Source organism: Callospermophilus lateralis, chromosome 13, assembly GCF_048772815.1.
Source record: "Callospermophilus lateralis isolate mCalLat2 chromosome 13, mCalLat2.hap1, whole genome shotgun sequence".
Classification (NCBI taxonomy): Eukaryota; Metazoa; Chordata; class Mammalia; order Rodentia; family Sciuridae; genus Callospermophilus; species Callospermophilus lateralis.
Genome location: NC_135317.1, coordinates 110,156,399 through 110,180,294, shown reverse-complemented (window position 1 = coordinate 110,180,294; position 23,896 = coordinate 110,156,399). Strand labels below are relative to the sequence as shown.

The following is a 23,896-nucleotide window of genomic DNA, read 5'->3' as shown; positions in this document are numbered from 1 at the left end:
AGTATTTAAATTAAAATGTACATTTCATAAATACAGTTTCAAGAGAAAGCATCATTTTGTGTATACTAACACATTAGGTGTATATCAGAAATTGATGTATAGATATATATTTTAATACATTTTCTGAAATTAAACTGCAGTTTTGTTGAAAAAAATAAAATAAAAATCAAAGACAGCCACCCTTTTACAATGAAACCTTGCCAATTGTAGTTTCTTTGTCTATAAAAAGGGAACGGCACTTTGTTTATAGATCCTTGTAAAAATCAGAAGAGAAAATAAATAAAACCCCAGCATGATGCCTGATACACAGTGGTGGCTTGTGGTTATCCTTCTATTTTTTTATTCATTTAAAAATCTTTATTTAGCACCCCCTGTAAACCCTATCATTAGAAATATTAATGTCGACTGTAGCTTAGTAGAAGTTGATACAATTTCATCTTAACCTCTGATTAAGGTTACTTTTAGTTTATGGCTGAAGAAACTCGTTTAATCAATGTGTGACTTAGGTTTTGTGACTTACTACATGCAGATGCCCGTGAACACTGAAGTTATGTATCCACATATTATGGAAGGCTTTTTACCAGTTAGCAACTTATACATTCATCTGTGAGTAAACCCCCATTTTACTTTCTCCATCTGCTTTTGTATCTGCATGGCATTAAACCCTTTAAATGACATTTCTGTCTTCGGGAAGGAGTTCATCATCTTCCTTTCCTCTCTGTGTATGTTCAGAAGTACAGGTTTCTACCAAGCAGAACTCCCTTCACTTCTAGCACTTCTCAGGGTCTGTCCACTAAAGTTCGGAGGCCATGTAAATGGCAGTCCTCAGCCAGCTTTGTGGAGAGTTTCGAGTTCTAGAATCTCGGTGTGCCCAAGTCCCTGTTCATTAGAATCTGTGGTGTCCCTGGCTCTAAGAAAGGCTTGTGTAGCTATCGAGCTCTGCACTACAGTGGGCTCAACTTGGTCCTGCAACCCTGAGGGAAACCTCCAGAAATCTTTCTAAAAATGGGGTATTTATGCTCAGTGGTTCAGTATAGCTTACAACTCACTTATTGATATTCTTTCTATAAAAGGGATTCATTTCTGCCCATCTGCCGGGTGAATGACTTTGAGATTGCTGATATTCTGTATCCAAGTAAGTGAAAATTTAAACAGTTTTATTGTCTGGCTTTAACCAACCACTTTACCTTTCCATTGAAAAATGTGGAGGAAAGACAGAGTAGGTTTCAAGTGCATCCCATCCTTAGAGATGTGTTTTATTACATCCTTTTATTGAACTGTTTTTCCTTTGTAGATCGGCATAAAAGCTGTGTTTCTGATTAATTTTTTTCTTAACTCCTTACATTTAAAAAATATTCTTTAAACTTGGGGAGGCCAGGCACGATGGCACATGCCTGTAATCCCAGCGCCTTGGGATCATGAGTTCAAAGCCACCCTCAACAAAAGCGAGGCACTAAGCAATTCAGTGAGACCCTAAATAAAAAATACAAAATAGGTCTGGGGATGTGGCTCACTGGTCAAGTGCCCCTGAGTTCAATCCCCAGTACTTAAAAAAAAAAAATGCAGATATGATGTCACGTAGTAGACTATTCATATTTATTCATATTAACTTTATCAAGTTAACGGTTACTTTTCACCATGAAGAAGTTCTCTTTTAGTATGCATCACGGTCATGCTGTTTTTTTAGATGTAAAATTTCCCAGCTTTGTGTCCCTTGATTCATTTTTGCCCTCTTGGATCTCTGACTTTTGTCTATGGATGTAGTATATGCATGGCAGACCTCATGGATTTTAAATGTAAATTGGATGTGTTTTAATAAATACTTGTACTTGTGAGCCACTGTTACAGTTGTGTGTAGCACGGGTCCATGGCCCGCAGGAGTCCCTTGGTGTCCCTTTGCAGTCAGCTGCCCATGGCTGCCTCACTGCTTGCAACCACTGGCGTATCTTCTGTCACTCTAGCTTTGGCTTTTCCAGAATTTCATACAGATGAAAGAATACGGTCTGCCATCCGTGATGTCTGCTTCTTTTTTATTTTTCCTTTATTTATTTATTTTTTCTTTTGTACCAGGGATTGAACTCAGGTACTTGACCTCTTAGCACATCCCCAGCCCTATTTTGTATTTTGTTTAGAGATAGGGTCTCACTGAATTGCTTAGTGCTTCACTTTTGCTGAGGCTGCCTCAGCCTCTGGAGTTGCTGGGTGCATGGTGTCTGCTGCTGTTTTTTTTTTTTTTTTTTATAATACTTTTATTTAATTTATTTATTATTATATGGTGCTGAGGATCAAACCCAGGACCTCCCATGTACTAGGTGATTGTCCTGGTGTCTACTTCTTTAAGCACAGCCCTGTTGAGATTTATCCATGTTACTTGCACTTATTGCTGCTGTGTATCTTTTTATTTTGGAGTATTCTCTTCAGTAGATAGACATTTGAATTGTTTCTAATATGTGCCCACTGTGAAAAAAGTACCCTAAACCTTGGAGGGTTCTTTGCTCATGTTTACTTTTGGTTTCATTTATTCTTAGTTTCTGTTTTTTACTTTAGAGCAGGAGCTGAGGTCATTAGTTTCAGGCCTGTTTTTGTTGTTGTTTGTTTGTTTGTTTTGTTTTGTTTTTTCCTAGTAAGAGGGTTTAATGTGTGAATTTCTCTCTTTCTCAACTTCATCTATATTCTATAAACCCCACTGTGTTGTATTTTCATTTCTCTTTGAATTCGAAACATTTTCTAATTTTCTTTTTAATTTTTTTTTCATTCACTTGCAGGTTTTAAGTGTGTTGTCTACTTTTTAAAACATTCAGGGTTTATCTAGCTATCTTTCTGTTCCTGATTTGTGATTTAGTTCCTTTGGGATTAGAGATTTGTTCAATTTGACCCCATTTCGATTTATTCATACCTTTTTTATGGCCCAGAACATGGTCTGTATTTGTTGCCTTTCAGAGCCCTAATAAACTATCACAAACTAGATGGCTTCAGATAACACATTTGTTTATTGACATCTTCAGACATGATTGTGGATTTGTCTGTTCTGCCTAGTTTTGAAGGCAACACATCTAGAAATATTCTCTGGACTTGCCTTTTCTCTAAAATATACTTTATATCCCAGGACATATTGTCTTTTGCTTTGCAGTTATTTGAGTCTTTGTATCTGAAGTGGATCTCTTAGAGACTGTCTGTAGCGGGGTTCTTGCTTTGCTTGCTGTTGTCTGTCAATTGAACTGTTTAGTTCACTTACAGTTAATGTTATTATTAGTGTGATTTGATTTAAATTTACCTTGTCCTATTACTGTTTTCCCCATTTCCTGCCTTATTTTGGTTTATTGGGATATATTTATTTTTATTTAGTTTTTGTATTTACTGTAAGGTTTAATATGTATGCACATATCTTTAGCCTATTTCTGTTTGTCTTAATATATATTATACCTTACAAAGAGTTTATTTCCATTCCCTATTATTGTCCTTTGTGTGATCATGCTATAAAGTTTACTTCTACAGATATGTGAATGCTTTGACATATTGTTATGAGATGGCTTCAGTTGATTATCTTTTAAAAGCATTGTTTAAATGAGGAAAATTTTCTTTTATATTAACCCACATTCTTTTAAGTGTGTCCAGTCCCTCTCTGGTATGATATTTCCTTGCAACTGGAGGATTTCATTTAATATTTCTAATACTGCTAATAAACACCCTTTAATTTGCCTTTCTTTTTGAAAGAAATTTCCCTTTCACGTAGAACTCTGAGTTGACCACATGGCCACCCTGTCTTCTGCTTGTGTTGCCGTTGATGAGAAGTCACTGCTGTTCTGTTAATCCATGTGATGTGCTCAGTTTGTTTCCCCCCACCCACCTCTGGCTGCTTTTAAGACTTTATCACTTTTTATTTATTTGGTACCAGGAATTGAACTCAGGGGTATTCTACCACTGAGCTACATCCCCAGCTGTTTTTACTTTTATTTTGAGGCCGGATCTCACTGAGTTGCCCAGGTGGCCTTGAACTTGGATCCTCCTGCCAGGGATTCCTGAGTTGCTGGGATTACAGGTGTGGTTGGCCTGTTTTTCTGACCCTCCAAGACCCATGAGTTCTGATTGCGTTGTGCTGTCTGGGCTGCAGTCTGGGAGCTTGAATTACAGGCCAGTGCCCTGATAGTGCTCGCTTGCTGGGTCCTGTGGAGGTGCTGCAGGGCCTGTGTCCAGTGTCTGAAGTTTGTCGCTGCACAGACTGTTTCTTTATAGTTATTTAAGGGACATAAGCCAGTCAGGTTTTTGCTGTTTCCATAATGGCCAAAAGTAATTGGCTCTTTTTTCCTAATTATTAATATAGAAGGGTAATTCTTATCTTGAAGTTAGAACAGATTGTCACACGGTTTTATTTTACATACCATGAGCAAAGTAATGCAGGGGGAGAGAATGAATATTTCTACGTTATGTTGTTTCAAACATTTACTTAAAATAGTCTTGCTTTATATTTTAGAAGCAAAACGGACGAGTCGGTTTTTAAGTGGCATTATCAACTTTATTCACTTCAGAGAAGCATGCCGTGAGACTTACATGGAATTTCTTTGGCAATATGTAAGATTTAAATATACTTGAGGGTCATACAACAGATGCATAACCTGGTTTATGAACCAGCAATCTGTTTAGAAATGTTTGTTACAAATATCATTTGTGTTAAGTAAAATTCCTAACTCATTTGTGAGGAATGACTGACTAGCTCTATTAAAATTTATTTCTAATGGGAAAATTATAGTGTGAGTAAACATTTTGTAGTTAATGCTAGTAGTGTTATGTGTGAGGAAATCCATGGCTCTTGGAAAGCACTGAGGAGAGATTGCTGATGTTGCTTTGATAGAAATCCTCTGTGGACAAAATGCAGCAGCTGAGCATCACACACCAGGAGGCACTGCTGAAAATGGAGAGGCTCGAGTAAGTGGGGTTTGCCAGGACGTGAACAGTTTCAAAATGCACAGTGAGTGTGAATGGTGTTACTATCTTGAAGTCCACCTTAAGTCTTGTCTTCCACAGTAAGTGGCAGAGTATTTAAGTGTGCCTTTTCTGAAAAGGGAATGATGTATTTTCTTAAAACTCTTTGCTTCAGTTTTCTTGGGCTCTGTCTTCTTGATGATGCATTAGCCTGACTCATTTGATGCCTTTAAATTACTTCCCTAATTACACCTCCAGCCTTTATCTCATGCAGATGAGCACTAGCTGTCGGGACCCTTTCTTCATATCATCTAATGCTGGCAGCATGTTTGCTCTTCCACATTGTTCTGCTTTGAACTCAAGAGTAAAGGGAAAGATATTCAAATGACAGTTCCTCAGTCTCCTGTGTACTGACAGATGCTCCTCAACCTATGATGGGGTGTGTCCCACCAACCATCTTAAATGAAAAACATCCCAAGTTGAAAGAGCACCTGATGCTCCCGACCCACGTGCCACTGTTATCCTGGTTTGTCAGCCAGTGTGCAATGGAGCTTGGTGTTCTCATTTGCAGTGGTGCGTATCCTCATGCTGGTGGCAGATGGGGAGCTGCAACATTTTCACCTGTCACTAGCCTGGGAAAAATCAAAATGTGAAGTACAATTCCTATTGCACATGAATTGTTTTCACATCAACATGAAGGTGAAAAACCATCATGAGTCAAGGACCATCTGTGGTTTTTTGTTTGTTTATTGTGTGTGTGTGTGTGTGTGTATGTGTGTGCGTGCGCGCACGCGCGCGCACTGGGGATTGAACTCGGGTACTCTATCACTAAGATATCCCCGTCCCTATTTTGTATTTTATTTAGAGACAGTTGCTGAGGCTGGCTTTGAACTTGCAATCCTCCTGCCTTAGCCTCCTGAGCTGTTGGGATTATAGGCATGTGCCACTGTGCCTGGCTAGTTTTTGTTTTTTAAGTCCTTTCTAATATGTTGAGGTCTCTGAGGTTGCCTGTTTTAGGAGAGAGCTTTTCTGACCTGTTTCTGGTAAAAATTGCCTTTACAATCAGTAATAAACTGAAAAGACTGGGAATGAGAGGAAGATACTGAGATTTAGCATGGTAAAAACACCACAAACCAGATCAAAAGAAATGTGCAAACTGGAAGAGAATTTTTGCAACATTTGCTGCAAAGCATTGCAGACTATACTAACAAAACTCAGGTAGTTTTTCTACCTACAAAAAAGTCCTGCAAACTGAAGGGAAAAGATGACTTAATAGAAACCTGGGAGAAGGCTATGCATAGAGTTCACAATAAAATCAAAACAGATGCTGATACATTAGTTATGCAAAAATCATACTAGAATTTTTGTGGGGAAGAGGCTTGAGCCTGTGAGTGCTAGGAATGGTAGAGGCCTGGGGATAGGGGAGGAGCATTAGAGAAGGCATTGTGCGTACATCTCACGGAGTGAAGTCGGACAGCACAGCTGTGAGTGCTGCCTGCATAGAGACTCCGTGGGAGGATACTGAGGGCTCCTCAGGCTTTCATTTCTCTCAGCAGTGCCAGGCCATCTACTTCAAATGGCTGGAGAGTGTGTGATTCAAAAAACAGAAAAGTAGATGCTGCATCTAAGTTGAGGGTATGGGTTTTATTTTGGCCTTTCAAAATTAAGAATGTGATGTTATTTTAATCTATTTTACTGTGTTCAGTTCTGTTCCAGTTGAAGAGCAAGAAGAGTTCAAGCAACTTACTGATGATATTCAGGAGCTACAGCAATCATTGAATCAGGAATTTCGTCAAAAAACGGTATCTGTTATGAACATCATGAAATTTTTTTTTAAATTACATTTCCATAGGGGTGTGTAAGGGGGTAGGAGCTCACTGCTTTCCATTACTGAAGAACAGTGCTTGCTAGGCCCATTTGTGCCCCTTACAGTATATCAGTCATCCCTGAACAGGTGGCTTTTTGTTTGTGTTGCAGTGTTGTGTCTAGTCTGGTTGAGCAGGCGTCTTAGGGTTCTCCTAAGCTTGCTCCTACTGAGACTAGAGGCACCCTGGACACTGCAGCAAACTCAAGGGTGCTCGGGATAGTTTAAATTTCCAGGGAAGCATTGTGGTACCCAGCATCTCTCAGATACTGCTGTAGCTCCTAGCTCAAGGTAGTCCACTTCCGTTTTTAGATCACATTACCATTTGATATCTTTGGGGTTTTGGCATTTACCGTGATAAAAAGCAAGTGCCATGTGGAAATCATTATGGAAGGAGGACCTGAGAATTTCTGTCTCATCTGCTTACAGGGTACAAGGATTTATGCAACATCCAATAGGTCATATGCCTAATAAGTAAGTAGTGTGATTATCAAAGAATAAACTAAAATACTCTTTCCAGTTAAATGTTTATTTTCTCAAAGGACTGCAGCATTGTCAAACAGAAGTGTGCAGTCACTTTGACTTAATCATTTTGTGGAAGAATCCTTAGATAGTTATTCTGGCCCATGGGCATTACAAGCACAGAGAGTTTGAGGCTGGTCAAACTCCTTTCTCTTCTTTCTCATCTTGATTTTGTGATTCCATTTCAGTCTGTTTTAAATCATAACCCCTTGGTTTGCTTTTTCCCTTAGATAGTGCTGCAGGAGGGAAGTTCCCACAAGAAATCAGATATCTCAGAGAAGACCAAACGATTGGTAAGTACCTTCTGCCACCAGCACTGACTGTGAGGTTCAGTGGGGAAAACACTGGAGCCATGTGCCTGCTTTCCCCACTTCATAGTGTGGCACACATGAGTCCTTCCATCGATGGCTGCACGTGTCTGTGCTATCCTGCAGATCTTCCTGGTACCCTGTCCGTGCCTGTCGTTTTGCCCATGTGCACCTTTGCCAATCAGGCTCCCTTTTGTCATTGTAGGGATTCCCAAAGTCAGGACTTGGGGGGTCAAGGGAAGTGAGTATTCACAGCTGACCCACATTGCCCAACGAATTCTAGAGCTGAACACCAAGAATAAAGTAACAGCACACATCAGTAACAGACATAGCACACATCAGTAACAGACATGCATTATTTCGGTCAGCCTTGGCCTCCGTTGGCTGGTCAAAAAGTAAGAATCTTTCCAAATAAGAAACCTAGAAGGATTGCACAAGTCCTAGGATTGTACCTTCTGTCCCAACACATAAGCATTCCCTTGGTCTACGGCCCCAGAGGGGTGCCAGTTCATCCTCTCCCTGCAGCTCTGCTCTCAGACACATGGCACTGTTTAGCTGTGTTTTTGTAAGGATATATTTGTGTTCTTTGTATTCAGATGTATTTGATATATATTGACCTGTGACTTGTTAACATTTATAATATTTCTAAAAACCTCTGTGGTATTATGTAGAGTGATAGAATTTCCCAAGCAACATAAACACAATTTATCTCTTAAGTATTTGGGAAGGAAGCTTACTGAATTTGTTTTTATAGCATGATTTCAGACTTGAAGCAGACTTTTGAGAGAATTCCTCAATACTCTTCTCTTTCACTTCTTGGGTTATATTCGCTTTTTTTTTTTTTTTTTTTTTTTAAGATAAAGGGTCTTTGTGGGTTATAGGCTGCCATTAAGCCTGGGGCCCAAGCAACCTGTCTGCTAGGCCTCCTGAGTAGCTGCGACTATCTGTGCATGACAGCACACCTGGTACCCCACTTCAGTTTTATTAATTGATGTGTGAATATGTAAAATTGTGCATATTAATGGAGTACTATGCTTTGATACCTGCATATGTACATTGTGTAGTGTTCAAGTCGTTAGACATACCTATTTCAAATGTTGGTCAGAGTCCTTCTTGCATTTTGGAATTCACAGTACACAGTTGTTACCTGTGATTACCTACTGTGCAATAGCACGCCAGGGTTGTTTTCTCCCGTCTCTAACCTGGTGTGTACCAGCCCACCTCTCTTCACCCCACCATCTGGAAACCGCCATTCTACTCTTCCTGAGTGAGATCCTGTGACACTTGTCCTCCTGGGCTTCTTTCACCTAATCTCCAGCCCCATCTGTGTGGTCCCAGAGGTCAGGTTTTGTTGTGTTTGTGGCTCAGTAGTGATCCATTGTGCACACGCACCCCGTTTTCTCTACCTGCTTATCAGGTGATGGAGTTGTGCTATGTCTGTCTCTTGACCCTTGTATACAGTGCTGCATTGATCATAGGAGATCAGAGGTCCCTGCAGCACGTGGACTTCATCTCCTTGAATGTGCACCCAGGAGTCTGGTTGCTGGGTCATGTGGTGGTTCCATTCCTGTTTTTTTGAGGCTCTTCCTGTTTTCTGTAATGCCTAGGCTGGTTCATGTTGTCACCTCTGGGTGGAAGAGGGCCCTTTTCTCCACATCCTCCTGCACTTTTGTCCTTTTGGTGATATTATGAGGAGCTGCTTCAGAAAACACTCGAAGTACGAATTCAAATCAAAGAGAGCTTTATTTGCCTGGCCAGGGACTGTCACCCACCTGTACAAACTGAAACTCTGGAAGAAGAGCAATTTCCAGGCCTCTGTCTTAGGAATTTAAGGATAAAACCACAGCTCAAGGGCTTTTTCTCAGCGTCATGCAAGCAAGCCAATCAGAGAAGCTAAAACAGTAGTTACCTGCAAGCCCTAAGCAGGACTGGAATTTTCCAGTTAGCAATCAAGCAATCAAGTTACAGAAGCTAAGAAGCAGTCAGCTTGCAACTCAGTTAACCGCATCTTGGGTCTGAGCAGGTGTTAGACAACTGAATCCTGAGTTCGAGCAGGTGGTTAGTGGGGATGAGAACCTACTTCAAAGTCTTGGGTCACTAAGACCACCATATCCTGGGTTGAGTATATTTTATGGGGTACAAAGTACAGAAAACTGTATAAGAAAATAGCTTTCATTTCAGTTTCTCAGAAACAGCTCTTGTAACAGTTTTTTTATAGAAGGCAACAAAATGGAGTCTTAGGCCTGTCTATGACAGTTTTTGCTTTATAATTGTCTTATCTCACTTTTCAAAATCGTATATCCTATAATCTAAATTTTTTACTAATCTATAACTATAACTTACACTCTTATTGATTGTTATCTATCAGTTCACACCACAACCGTGATAACCGTTCTTACTAGAGCCAGGTGATTTTCCTGATGGTTAGTGGTGGGGAGCAGGTTGTTTTCAAATTCCTGTTGGCCTTTTGTTTTTTTGAGAAATGTCTATGTCTCTTGACCAATTTTAATTAATTGGTGGCTTTTTTGCTGTTGAGTTTGGAGTTTCTTGTCAGGTTTTTGCAGACTCCTGCTCCCATTCTGTGTGACCTCTTCACTCTGTTGTTTCCTTTGCTAGGTAAAAGCTTTTCAGTTTGTTGTAATCCCATTCGTGTATTTTTCTTGTTTCCTATGCTTTTGGTGTCTTGTCCAAAAAGTCTTTTGCCGTTGCAGTGTTCTTGAAGTGTTCCCCTCTTTTCTTTTAGTAGTTTCATTATTCACTTTTAAAATTAGGGAAAAGAAAAGAATTTGTTTTGATTCAACAAGCATGGGCTAAGCACCTTCTCTGTTCTGTGGCTCCATTTGGGTACTGGGAGAACAAAGATAGCTTCACAACTACAAGTGGCATGGTGAATTTGGAAACACATTAGGTGCATAATTATAAAGTTGCATGGGGGAAATGGGAGTTGGATTTTCAAGGATCAATGAAAGTTGAGCAGGCAGGCAGGATAAGGGTGGTTTGCTGTCCTAGTACCACTCTGATCATGGAAACAGCTCCTTATTCATAGCCTGTATGACAATGTTTGAGTGATGAGTCAGGCAAGGAATAGTCGGTTTAATTTTATTCTCTACCCCCTACCCCAAAGGTGGGCTTTTGTTTTGTTCTTTTCTGTTATTGAAATATAAATCATCACTTTTATCATATATAAAAAAAAAATGTTTCTCAACAGAATGAACTAAAATTGTCAGTGGTTTCTTTGAAAGAAGTACAAGAAAGTTTAAAAACTAAAATTGTGGATTCTCCAGAGAAGGTAAAAAATTATAAAGAAAAAATGAAAGATACAGTCCAGAAACTTAAGAATTCCAGGGTGAGTTTCCTCTTTATTTTATTATTTTTCTCTTTTCTTTCTAGCAAATTCTTGGATTAGTTTTCTGGATTATCTATGCTTTTCTCTTATTTGTTTTTGTTGTTTTACCTCATTGCTAATTTGTAGCTCTTCTCTAAAGACAGGGTGTGGGGAAAAGAAATAAAAATTTAAGACCAAGACATTTGTTCAATGACACTAAAGTTTTGAGGCTTTGCTTTGGGTAATTAAAGCAGAAATGCTCTGTCCTCATGAGTTTGAGTTACTTTCTGACAAAGAGAAAGGTATTAAGCAATTTTAGTTAACAACTGTATAATTATAAATTATGATATATACTTTCAGAGAATAAGAATATAAGGTGTGCTTATGAATACAGGATATACATGAAAACATTTTCGTAACTTCTGATCAATTTTGCTGTGAATATAAAACTGCTCTAAAAATAAAAATGCTCAAAAATATAAATATAAAATTGTTCTAAAAATAGGATAACCTGTTTTTAAAAAAGGAAAAAGTGTAGGGTGCTCTGACATTAAAATGGGGAAGCCCAGTTTAAAATGTAGGAGCCAGGTGGAAGAGAGGAAAGTGGGCATTTGCACTCCCAGGTGAAGTCGTGCAGTGTGTCCTAGGGAATGATCCAGGAAAGGGGCTTCAGCAGAGGGAGGACTTCTGTGAGTTCTGTGAAGCATCAGGGCAAGATGGGCACAGGCCATGGGTTCCTCGGGAGACAGGTGGAGGTGGTAGGACAGAATTGGAAGTTGGAAGACAATTTAGCATTCTCCTTGAAGCAAAGTTTTTAAACTATTTCTATTAAAATCATTGCTAGTTTATCTGTGACTTTGTTACCTGATAGTTAAAAATTGCCACATAAGCATAGACAAAAGTCACCACAACGGCAATGAGAGCCCAGAAATAATTTGTGTATTTGTGAGGAATGGATGATATATTCAAAAGCAATTCCAGGTCAATTAACTGTTTATACAAAGGGAAGGGAGATGAGCCTACACTTTACATCATTTTCAAAACTACTTATGTGGATTATAAATTAAAGTTTAAAATTTCAATAATTTTAGAAATTTTAAAAGAATACTTATTGTAGTCTTATACTGTGATAGATGGTTTTTTAAATTAAGATTGGAAACCCAAAAGCTATAGAGAAAACTAGACCCACTAGAACATATTTGCAGTGCATCTGACAGGTCAAAGATTGTGTCTATCATATGCAGAGTGTGTGAACAGCTGGGAAAGAGCATGCAGTAAGTAGCATGACCCAGTCCTAACTGAGGGGAGCCCTGCTGGCTAGGCAGTTGGCAGGAGTGCCTAGAGGGGAGAATAGAGAAGTCTTTGCAGTTACAGTAAGCATGTGTTCATTTCATGATTTTAGAATTGGAATTGTTCTTTTTAAAAGAGGTGGCTATAGCAGTAGTTGTACCGGGGAGTAGGAAGATTGTAGTTGGGTGATGTGATTGCCAGGGGGATCAGAAGCACTTGAGAGTTATCGAGAAACACATTTCCTGGCCCCTTGCACAGCCCTGGGCTGGAACCACAGCAGCGAACTGGCTCCTTTGCCAGTTAAGAGATGTAATCGCTCAACTGGACACATGTTGGTGATGATGCTCTGATGCTGACCTATGCACAGAAGTCATTAAGAGCAAATAAATTCATATTACTGCAGTTTTATAAAGGAAACTATAAAACTGTGGACTCGTTTTTCTTTCCTTTCATAGCAAGAAGTGATGGAGAAGTATGAAATCTACAGAGACTCAGTAGACTGCCTGCCTTCATGCCAGCTGGAGGTACAGTTGTATCAGAAGAAAATACAGGAACTTGCAGACAATAAGGATAAGCTGACCAGTGCCTTGAAGGAGGTTTGTGTTGTGCAGGAGGGTTGTCTGTTATGGAGCTGCTTACTGTAGTTCTTTGAGTCAGTTTCACTCTTAACTGTTTTCCTGAAGATAGGTGGTAGATGAGAGTGGTAGATGAGTCCATGTGTGCTAAGGAAAAAGACACTTTTCTTTTTCAATATAGCAAGACCTGTCTTATCCTCCAGATGAGATGAGTGATTGGCACAGCACATTGCCATATATGTTTTGGGAAACAGTAATGGATATTTGAACTTGTAACCCTTGGAAATTCTTACCTGATCAGTAAGCATAAAGTCCCAGTCTAGTGCCCAGGAGTGCACTGAGGATTTGTAGAGAGCTTTGAAGTTTATGATATAGATAGTGTCCATCCTGAGACCTGAGAATTCTGGTGTCATTTAAGTTTCTCAGGCTGGAAGCTTAGAAACCAGTTCTTTCTCACTTCTTACCATCTTACATTCAGACCACCCCTAGGGTCATTATCATTGGCATTTGATAAGACATTTTCTTTTTTAAGAGACGTAGGAGTTAGGTGAGATTTCCACTTCATAGTTCCTTTATCTACCATGCAGGTTAACAAGACAGATCTATTGCTTCTACTTGCTCCTAGCATCTGCCCTTTCCTTTTTTTCTACCAATTAAGTCTAGACTCTCCCCAGATAGCCTCAGCTTCTTTCAGTCCAGATCCTTCCCAGCCAGCCTTAGCCTCTTGACTGATACTGCACCTGCACCTCCCCCAGTCTTGGCTGGCAGAGTGACTATGTAAAGGCACCTCTGCTCGTTATGCTCATTCTAAGGTCCCCGTTGTCCCCCTTGCATGGTCTGCTGCTTTTTGCTATGCTTTCAGGGCTTCAAGATCCATATACCTTTCAAAACTATTTTATTATAGCTTATTTCAAAAGTACCCTTTCATTTTATTTATAATCCTAACTAGCTTAACTGATTTTAAATGCTTCTCATAAAATTTAGAGTCGGAACTTAGAGGACCAAATTGAGAATGATGAATCTGAACTAAAGAAATTGAAGACTGAAGAAAATTCACTCAGAAGACTGCTGATTGTGAAGAAGGAAAAACTGGCCACAGCACAGTTCAAAATAAATAAGAAACATGAGGACATCAAACAATACAAACGAGCAGTAATTGAGTAGGAGCGCACCTTCAGTCTTTGTGTACTAGGAAGTGATGAGGAAAGCTCTGTGTGTGTGTGTGTGTGTGTGTGTGTGTTTCCCCCCAGAAAAAGGGCATTTCACCTTTTGGTGACTCTAGCAGAGGCGTCATGAAACTTGTAGTGCTCCATCCTGATTTTGAAAGGTTCTAGCTGTTCCTTTTTGTTCCTCTTTAGTGAGCATGGTGCTGCATATTTCATGGTCTTCAACAGACAGTGGTTTAGACTTGCCTCAGAAGAATTAGCTGGCCTGTCTACAGTATATCTGGTCTGTAGAGTTAATAGCATCCATTTTGAGAAATCTTTCTATTCAAATATAGATTACTAATTTGCTGAATATTTTTGAGGACAGTACATTGGGGTGTTTTGCTGGTGATTTTCTCCCCATCAATTCTAAGACTATGTTTTTAGAACATGTGCTGCAGATCTGTTTTGAATGTCATCCCCTTAGTCCCTACAATGGGTGTCGGAGATCAGCTGAGTGTTTCCTTTGCACTTCCTCGTGCTGGAGCAAGGGGCAGCACCAGAGCATGTTGTACTTGATGCCAAACTGCCTTGCAGAAAAGTTGTGCTAATTCCCATTCCCATCGTAAGCATAGCTGTGGGTGTGCAGCTGAAAATCCCCTCCTTAAAGGAAAGCCCTTAAGTGCCCTGATGCAACTGTAGCACCACACTTTGGGGGATCTTTCTGTTTGCTATTATGTCCTGAGAAGAGTTTTAGGTCCGTGAAACCATTAGTGATACATGGAGACTTTGGAATCAGAGTCAGCATTGTTTTGCCTTTTTAAATACTAAGTAATTATATCAGCTATCTCTCTTTTCTTTTAGAGATTGCAATAAAGTCCAAGAAAAAAGAAGTGCTGTCTGTGAGCAATTAACCACAATTAATCAAGAAATCCAAGAGATTAAATTTGGAATTCAGCAAATAAAAGATACCACCGAAAGGGAGAAACTGAAGTCCCAAGTGAGTATCTGTTCATGAGCGTCAACTAAGAGGTCCCATGTGCTGAGGATGGGGTCACGGCAGCCTTGCTGGAGGTGTCTGTCAGCTCTCCAGCTGGAAGCCTGGCTGCCCTTGGCTTTTGTCTCCATTTCTGCAGCTTTTGTGTCACTCTTGCACAGTGTGCACAGGTATCTCCTCTCTGTCTTTCTTCTTGCTTGACTTGGGCTCCTGATAGCACATAGTAGAACATCATTTTTTTTGTAGTAAAAGTGGTTTCTGTGTTAAAGTTTTGATTTTATTAGGTAAATGAACTTGAATAGTGATTTCATTAAGTAATCACTAATTTTTAAGTAAAAAAATTTCGGTATTTCCCCTCCCAATAAAAGATCTCAAAAGTTTTTCTTGGTGTCATTGTTAAATGTAATTCAGTTAACTGAAGTTTGGAAAAAAGAGCTTAGATTGGTCCCTTTGTGTTAGGAAAATTTTAATATCTATATATAATTATCTAAAATTATTATGTTTACTTCCTGCTCATTTTGAGTATATTTATTTTATAGCTTCTTAAATAACCTTAGTTTTAATGAAAATAGGAATCTTCTACATTTTTATCTTTGAAAATGCCAGTACATTGCCATGCCTGTTTCTAGCCCTTTAACTGTCCATGTCTATTCCTAAAATATTCATTAAACCTCCATTCTCTCCTCAACTTGTGTGTGTGCTGCTGAGGAGTGAACTGGAGGCCTTCAGTGTGCTAGGCATGCTCTCTACCACTGAGCCACATCCCACCCTTTCTATTTCACTTTGAGACAGGGTCTTTCTGCATTGCCCAGAAACTTAGGGTCCTCCTATCTCAGCCTCCCAAGCCTCTAGGATTATAGACACACCACCCTGTCCACCTTTCCTTAACTTTTGAAGTTTGACTTTTATCTTGAAAATTGTTTTTACTAGAACATTTGTCCAAATTGCTCTATAAGAAATCATTAAAAAGGCCATTTTTCATGCAAAATTCCTTGATATCTATTTTTCTCACTCCTCTTCATCAGCACTGTAGGTTGCAGTTTCTGAAACACCCTGACACCTGATAACTATTCATATACCTACTTTTATTCCACCATACACACGCAGTTTTCAAAGATTGCTAATTCTAAGGAGCCAAAATGGACCCTGCCCATACATGCAAGGTACTTTTATCCCCCAAAAGATACATTGTTAGTATACATTGTTAGTACTTGTGTATCTGTGAATGAATGCCTATGGATAATGTCTCTAGGCTGTTTTTAAGGTAAGAAGAAGATAGGAAGAGAGTAGAATAGCAGTGGTTCTCCTTGGTCTGCCCAGTATACTGTCCTTCCTTTTCCATTTGGAAAAAAGTCTGGATAGATTTTAGCAGATATCCAATCCTTTTTTTTTTTTTTTCCTTTTCAATTTTACTTTATTTTTTGGAACCAGGAATTGAAGTGACCCAGCCTCCCAAGTCACTGAAGTTACAGGCATGCACCACTGTGCCTGGCTAATCCTACTTTTTAACTAAATTAACAAATGTTTGTTATCACATGGTCCAAGTATGGTTAATGAACTAGTTAGTAATGCATTACCAAGTGGTTACTAACTCAAATTTAAGATATCTTTGTTTCAATCATAGAAAATGTCCATATCTGTCTTATATTACTCTTAGTTCTGTGTGTGTGTGTTTCCCAGTGACGTTTTAACTTCTTGACAGTAGCAATCATGCATGGTCCAAACTTGGCATCATGTAAATTATGCTGGAATGGTGGCTTATGTGTAGTATGCTTTCCACAGACCCTGTAAAATCATAAGGTTTTCTAGCACAGTGTTAAAACTGTCTCTGTGTCGTTATTCAGTAAAGAGTTGTTGAATGAACAAGTCCCCAACTGAATGTGCTGAATTAGGACCTCTAGTAGCGGGGCAAGAGTTTGTACTTTGTCTTGGCTTTTGAGAATCACTATAGGTTCTGCTTATTGTCCTAGTAGAACAAGACAGCTTTTATTGTTGAAATGTTCTCGTTTTGAATTTTAAATTTTTATTTTTACATTCTAGTGAACTGAGGTCTTGTCTCTAGAATCAATCTGTGCCCTCTTGCTGAGTAACTCTTAAGGCATTTGAGGCTGTCAAGGTTCTTTCAGTCTTCTCTCAATGGGTTACTTAGCCCCAGTTTTCCAGCCTCTTTTATATAGCTTCATTTTCAGATTCATGACTAACTAGTTTGCTTGTCTCCTGTTCCCTGCTTGTCATTATTCCTTTTACAGTGTATAACTCAGTCCTAAATAGTCGTCCAAGATCATGGCTTGACAGTACAGAGTGGTGCCTTTGAGGATGGGGCCTAACAGCAGGGTAAATTTGTAGCAGTAGCACCTTATCTTTAACTTGCAGAGCTTGGGGTCACTTTCACAATGGTTCTGCCAAGGTGAGATATTCTTTACCTGTTTCAGTAAGCCTTTTCTCTGCTATGACCAAAAGTCCTGGCGAGAAAACTTTAAAGAGGAAAAGTTTATTTGATGGTTCACAGTTTCAGAGGTCTCAGTCGATAGACAGCCATTTCTGTCCCACGTGGCTCCTGAGGCTGAACATCAGGGCAGAAGAGTATGGTATAAGGAAGCAGCTGGAGACTGAGCGATCAGGAAGCAGAGAGGGAGCTCTGCTCAAAAGGACACAATGTAAACCCCGAAGCACACACCAAGGGACCTTCCTTGAGCCGCACCCTACCTGCCTGCAGTTACCACTCAACTAGTCCCTATCAGATGATTAAGTCACTGATTGGGGGACACTTACTATCTAAACCATAATACCGTACTTTATTTATTTATTATTTTGGTGCCAGGAATTGAACCCAGGGTCACTCAACACTGAGCTACTTCCCCAGCCCTTTATTTATTGAGAGGGTCTCACTAAGTGGCTGAGCCTGTCTTTGAACTTCTGATCCTCCTGCCTCGGGCATATGACACCCTGCCCAATAACACCTTACTTTAATGCAAATATTAATTCTTGTCATTATTTAGTGTCTCCTGAAACTTTGATTAACATGCTGCCTTTTCCATATTAAAAAGTTGAGTGGATCTGGGCTCTGCTGCATTGTTACAGATCAAAACTTCAGGTACATTTGAGGGCTTGCTGATTTCTCTAACTTGCCATTTCTCAGCCTGCACTGTGACACATGTATCTGCTCATAGTAGCTGGGGAAGGACTGTCAATACCTGGGTGACGTAAGGGTGGTTTTATGAAGGCTCTCTAGCTTACTGCCTGATCCTCTGAGGAAAAGAGAAGGGACGTGTTAAGACTTCCAGATTGCTTTTTCTGCATTTCTTTTGGATTCTGGTTTTTACCATAACCCTTTATTTATCAAGTATTTTTTTTTCTCATAGATAATTCATTCTATTTCCAGTTTTAATTGCTATCTTTATTTGGGTAGCTTTCAAAAATCTGCTTCCTGTTCTGCCCACTCATGGAAGAAATAGCATTTATGAGCTTATGTTCATTCTCTTGCTGCCTGTCCTCTTCTTTGCTTTCTCCTTTCCCCACCATGTGTCTCTCATTCATTCATTTTGTATTTCTCTGTGGCAGCATTATTTTCCATAACAAAGACAGAGACGATAGACAATCCTAGTTTTAAGGCAATCAGCAAATAAATTGGTCTTTCAGCTCCACTGTTCCTAACAGTCCCTTTCTGTCCACAGTGTGTTGTTTTGTAAGACTCGTGGATGGCAGCAGAACTTGCTAAATTTCTTCTGTGACTCTAATTCTACATCAAATCTATCCTGGAAAGCAAGAATTGTCAACTGTGTCTTGCTGAAATAGCACTGCACTATTTCACTTCCTTGTTGAAAGTGGAGCTGGGCTGCTCTCTTGCAGCTGTTGGATCCATTCACAGTGAATGGACTGCCCAGAACCTCCATCAGCATGTCAGCAGATGGCCTGGGCATCTTCCAGATGTCTGTGGTCACCTTGGACTCAGGGATGGGCCTCTGAATAAGGGAGGCCCAGCCCTATCCCAGCACATTCAGGTCTTAGGTCTTGGGCAGTCCTTCGATGTTTGAGGCTTTGTAACTTTCCTGGACTCCTTTCAGGTGCCTTTGATTTCTCTTCTCTTAATACACTTTTAGTCTCTTCCAGATAAAATGCTTCTGTGCTGTGTAATAGGGCATCTGCTATCCACATGTGGCTCTTCATAACTACAGTGAAGTGAAATTGAAGATTACTTTTTCCTTTACACTAGCTGTATTACAAATGCTCAGTCTTTGGGCTGGTTTTATTTTCCTTTAGGGCCACAACCATCACTGGAACTTCCACTTACTGTTGTGCTATACAGAGTACCCTGTAATATCCTTGGATGGTGCCAGGAATGTGCTTATGGAGTGAATAGCTGCACAGGCAATGAACACCGTGGGTGTTGTATAACCTTCACCTTCTCTGATCTGAACCAGATAGACCAACACTGTCCAGTGGGATTCTCTGCATTAGTGGGTTGTGAGAGCTGTGCTGTAGCCACAAAGCATGTGTGGCCATTGAGCCTTGGTACATGTCTGCTGCAGCCCAGAGGCTGAGCTTTAAGTTGAATTTTAATTATGTTAAATTTAAATACCTGCCTGTGGTTAGAATATTAAATACCACAGAACTAGACTATAGGTTCCCTTTTTTCCCTTTGTCTATTTTTTTGTGCTAGCAATGGAACCTAAGGCCTCATGCATGCTAGGAGAGTACTCTAAATTCTAAACTCCACCCTCAACTCTAGAATTTGATCTTAAAAATATTGAACTTCAGTGAGATTCTCACAGTAAAACTTATATGTGAATTCTTGTACTATTGTGAACTTCCACTTGGATGTAAATATAAATAGAAACCCTAATACACAGTGTGGAGGCTGTGATCTATCACCATGAAACTCCTTGTGAAATGGCTCAGGACATCCAGTGTTTGCTTCTTTGGATGCTCCTGGAGTGCCCTCCCTGTCTTCCTCTCTCACTGTGACCCTGTCTGTGTGGTATTCTTGAGCATGTTTGTTCTCAGAAGAATGTCCTATGGTTGTACTGAAATGATGGGCTCCTGTGTTTGCAAATGTCTTTCTTTAGCAACTCTCTTTTTAGTATGAGTCATCATACATGTAGTAGAACTAGGGACTTAAATTGATCTGATTTTTTTTAAAAAGGCCTTCACACAAGCTAGCAGCTAATTTGCTATATTTTTCTATAAATTTTAAGAAATAAAGTTTTCACAAATTTTTGGTTTATCCGTCTAGTTATACAGCTTGGTCTCTGTTCTGTCCTGGAGATGTAAACACCCATTTCTTATGCTAGGGTTAAGTAGCTGTGTGTGAATTTCTGGGACGTGTGTACTTCAGTGCATACACACTGTATCTGGAATAGTGTCCTCAAGCTCACTTAGGTGATGGTGCTGGGAATAGTGTTCTTCAGGACATTGTAAATTCATACTATATAGAATTATAATCTGAGCAATGTGTGTGAACTTTGAAAATATCTACACCAGAATTTAAGTAAAGGTAAGTAGTAGCTATTATTACAGGTTTAGGAGAAAGTTAATAGGAGAGACACTTAAAGTTGAGAACATTGTACCAATTCTCTGCTTTGACCATAAATTTTGCCCTATTGGCAAAGGGCTACTGTTTTGTTTAATTAGTGAACTCATCTTGAGGTTTGTTTTTTCTAAGGAAAATTAATAATAAAAGGATCAGTATTACCTTTGATAAATATGAAATAGAAGAAAATGTATGCAATTGAATTTCTTTATTTTATTCAATCTATAAAAATTGCTCATTCTTGTAAAATCTGTAGCACATCCACAAGTGTTATATGAAAGCTGCTATTGCTCACAGTAGGATTTCCTGGCCCTCATTCAGAGGGTTTGGAGATGTGGGCACAGAGTCAGTGGCATAGTTCAGGTGGTAGGTACGACTTCCTAGCCCTCATTCAGAGGGTTTGGAGATGTAGGCATGGAGTCTTTGGCATAGTTCAGGTGGTAGTTAGGGCTGGATGCAGAGGTGGTACCTATGTGAATCCAGGTGTTCTCCATGTTCAACAGTAAAACTTTTTTTATAATTTCAAATGGTTGTTCTTAATGTTTTGAAGTTTTGGCTTATGTCACATCTCTGTTTCTTCTAAGTAGCAGAACTTTTTGATGTGTGCATTGGGCTTAGAGTGGATTTTTCATGAGAGCAGGCATTGTGCTCCTGTGAAGAAGAATTTAAAGTATTAATAAACATGAATGGAAGTCTGATGAGGTTGTTGCCTGGAATAATTCCTACTCTATTTATTTTCCACTAGGAAATATCCCTCAACTTGAGGACTGCCTTGGACAAGTACCATAAAGGCATTGAGAAGGCAGCGGAGGAGTGCTATGCGAGAATAGAAGAGAGGGCCACGGAGCTAAAGGGGAGAATGTTCCGGATGTCCACCTGACCGCGCAGCTGCCTCTTGTAGATGGCTTGCCATCTTTTAATTTCTTCGAAGGGTATAGTTAAGTTGAAACTAGTGGGAGTATCATAAATAACAAATAAAGTTCCTTCAAGCAGTTTTTATATGTTCTCAAAGTGATCATTCTCAAGACATGCATTTAATGTAGGCTTTCATTAACTTTATAATTGAAATAACTTGTGCAGCTACTTGCGTATCTGCCCAGTCCCTTGCTGTGTGTACTGGCTGGAGTTACCTTTGAAGTACGTGTTTTTTCTGTTATTTCCATGGTGGCTGTTAAGTCAAGCCATGCTTGAGCCCTGGCTGTGCCCTGAGCATTGTGGGCAGGCTCTTGCATGGTTCTCCTCAAGCAGAACTAGGATATATTGTCACTCTCTTATACATCAGTAATGATGAAGGTCCCCAAAGATTCAGTAGCTGAGCTAAGGTTGGAACTGTTGTTCCTTAGGAGACTGAGGTCTGGAATGTTTCCCTGACCCCACACTTGTAGAGTGGTTAATTGAAGGGGAAGTTGGAGTGTGATTGTCGCTCTTCCTGGATCCATCATGAGGAAATGGAGGCCTGTTATATGTTAGGCTTAGGTACTTTCTAAGGTTTCAAGTGCTTTGCTCTTTGTTAGAGACGATGAATGCACCCCGTAGAGACCAGGCCTTCCATGGAGGGAAGCCCTGGAGTGGGAGGAGCAGCAGAGGAGTGAATCCAGGCGGAGGAGCTGTTTGTCGAGCTAAGATCCGCCTGCCTTCTCGTTTATCTTTCAGTAGCCAGGAGTTGGGATCTGCAGGAAGTCTGCCTGTAAGTCCAGGAGACATTGCAGTTGTAGCCACAGGCTTCTCATCTCTTCCTGTCTCTATTATTATTGTCACTTCTTTGTTCACATGAATTTCTGGATCTTTGTGCTGTGCTTGTAAACCCACCTTTCATGGTACTGCAGCTTTTGCCACAAAGCGCTCCCTTTCCAGGACTCCAGGATACTTCTCAGTCTTCATCCTCCTTACCTCCACCATGCAGGACCACCCCCATCAGGGAGTTCTTCTCTCAGTTCCTAGTTCTATCTTCCTTTCACTTTCTCCCTGAAATCTCACCCTTGACTCTGTGTTCTAGGCTTCTACCCTTCACCTGTATGGCAACCTCTGCTCCTTGAAACTGTCCATTAGTACCCCTGGCTTCCATTATGCATTACCATTATACATCCACACACATTTTATTAACATTTATTGTGCTTCTCTTGAATTCCAGACTTGCATATCTGATGACAAATCAGTGTTTGTATCCCTTTGGCATTCTGGTGAAGCCTAAGGGCCTCTTTCAAAAAAGAGTTTTCATGCATGAAATAAAACACCAGGACTACAAGGGAAGCCAGTTAAATGCAGATGTGGTTGTCACATACTGTAATTAGCTTCCCTAACTGCACTTCTGCCCATGAAAGGAGCCCCTGTGTTTACCATGCTCTGTCCTGGCTGCCTCATGTCTCTCCAGTTAGGACCTCATCTGATGCACCTGGCTCCTTGCCGCCTTCACCCGTGTTTCAGTCTGCATCACCCCTTCTTGGCTACCTTTCCACCTCGCTTCTACCTAGGCATTGGGGTGTAGTTGACTAATATGAAATTAGGTCATTGGGGATCTGTGCAGTCTTGGCTTTTCAGGCTTTGTTTGGGTGGTCATGGTGAACTCATAGAAGAACCATGGGATATTTTTAATTTCCAGAGGAAACAGAAATACCTGGTAACTGTCAGAGAGCCTTGCAGACCCCAGCTCAAGCATGCTCAGTCAGTGAGGCCACCTGCTTTCCTGCCTGCACGAAGTTGGGACTTTGGCTGTTGCTGTGATGAAAAGCAAGGATCATCTGAGCATCATGGAGCAGAAATGAAGGTGGCGATGCTTAACCTGATGTACAGACTGCAGTTAGCACTGCTTATTGAAGAGTAAATGTATTTCAACTTGTGTGTTTTTCTTGTGCATCTTCAGGACATAAATGCCTGTTAGGGTTTTTGGCTGATGACTTAATGAACAGAGCTAGTGAAGTGTTTTCTTGGACTCTTTGTGCATGCAGTCAGGGACCTCAGCCACTCTTTTTTACTCCTGCTTATGGAGCTATGCCCTCCAGCCATGGGAGGTGGCTCCCTCAGCACTATAGGCCCTCCAGTCTTCTGTTAGGAAGCACTCACCTCTCCCAAGTGCAGATTTAACCTCTTCCCTATCTTCAGTTGTCTTCACTTCAGCGTGTCTCATGGTTTTGCTGGGTTATATACCTTCTCCACGTTGTGTGGGAGTGGTGACTGCCTGTCTCCGTCTTCTGGTCTGCATAGAGCCCTGAACCTGATGGTCACGTCAACATCAGCTTGAGGAGTCTCTGTTTTTCCTCAATGCTGCGTGGAGGACTGGGCTCATCTGGGTTCCACACCCACTGCTCCTGCGTGCCAGGCAGTGCTCTACCACCCAGCTGAGCCCCACCCGAGAATCCAGAGTTATCTTAGCCCAGCAGGAAAATCCAGCATAATGTTCTGGTAGCTTGATATCTTCACTCA

The 23,896-nt window shown here is 40.3% G+C and overlaps 1 protein-coding gene across 2 annotated transcripts in view; it reads left to right on the top strand.

Annotated features, from left to right (window-relative positions):
• Nuf2 (NUF2 component of NDC80 kinetochore complex) overlaps nucleotides 1-21,460 on the top strand; it is a 28,738-nt gene extending 7,278 nt beyond the window's left edge. For both annotated transcript variants that reach the window (XM_076831686.2, XM_076831685.2), the window contains exons 4-14: nucleotides 530-606; nucleotides 1,074-1,135; nucleotides 4,472-4,569; nucleotides 4,850-4,923; nucleotides 6,626-6,722; nucleotides 7,537-7,599; nucleotides 10,823-10,960; nucleotides 12,685-12,825; nucleotides 13,789-13,964; nucleotides 14,814-14,949; nucleotides 21,222-21,460. In XM_076831686.2, the coding sequence (XP_076687801.1) occupies nucleotides 530-606; nucleotides 1,074-1,135; nucleotides 4,472-4,569; nucleotides 4,850-4,923; nucleotides 6,626-6,722; nucleotides 7,537-7,599; nucleotides 10,823-10,960; nucleotides 12,685-12,825; nucleotides 13,789-13,964; nucleotides 14,814-14,949; nucleotides 21,222-21,356 (1,197 nt within the window). In that variant the 3' untranslated portion in view covers nucleotides 21,357-21,460. The remainder of the gene's footprint in view (nucleotides 1-529; nucleotides 607-1,073; nucleotides 1,136-4,471; nucleotides 4,570-4,849; nucleotides 4,924-6,625; nucleotides 6,723-7,536; nucleotides 7,600-10,822; nucleotides 10,961-12,684; nucleotides 12,826-13,788; nucleotides 13,965-14,813; nucleotides 14,950-21,221) is intronic.
• Nucleotides 21,461-23,896: the final 2,436 nt, after the last annotated feature.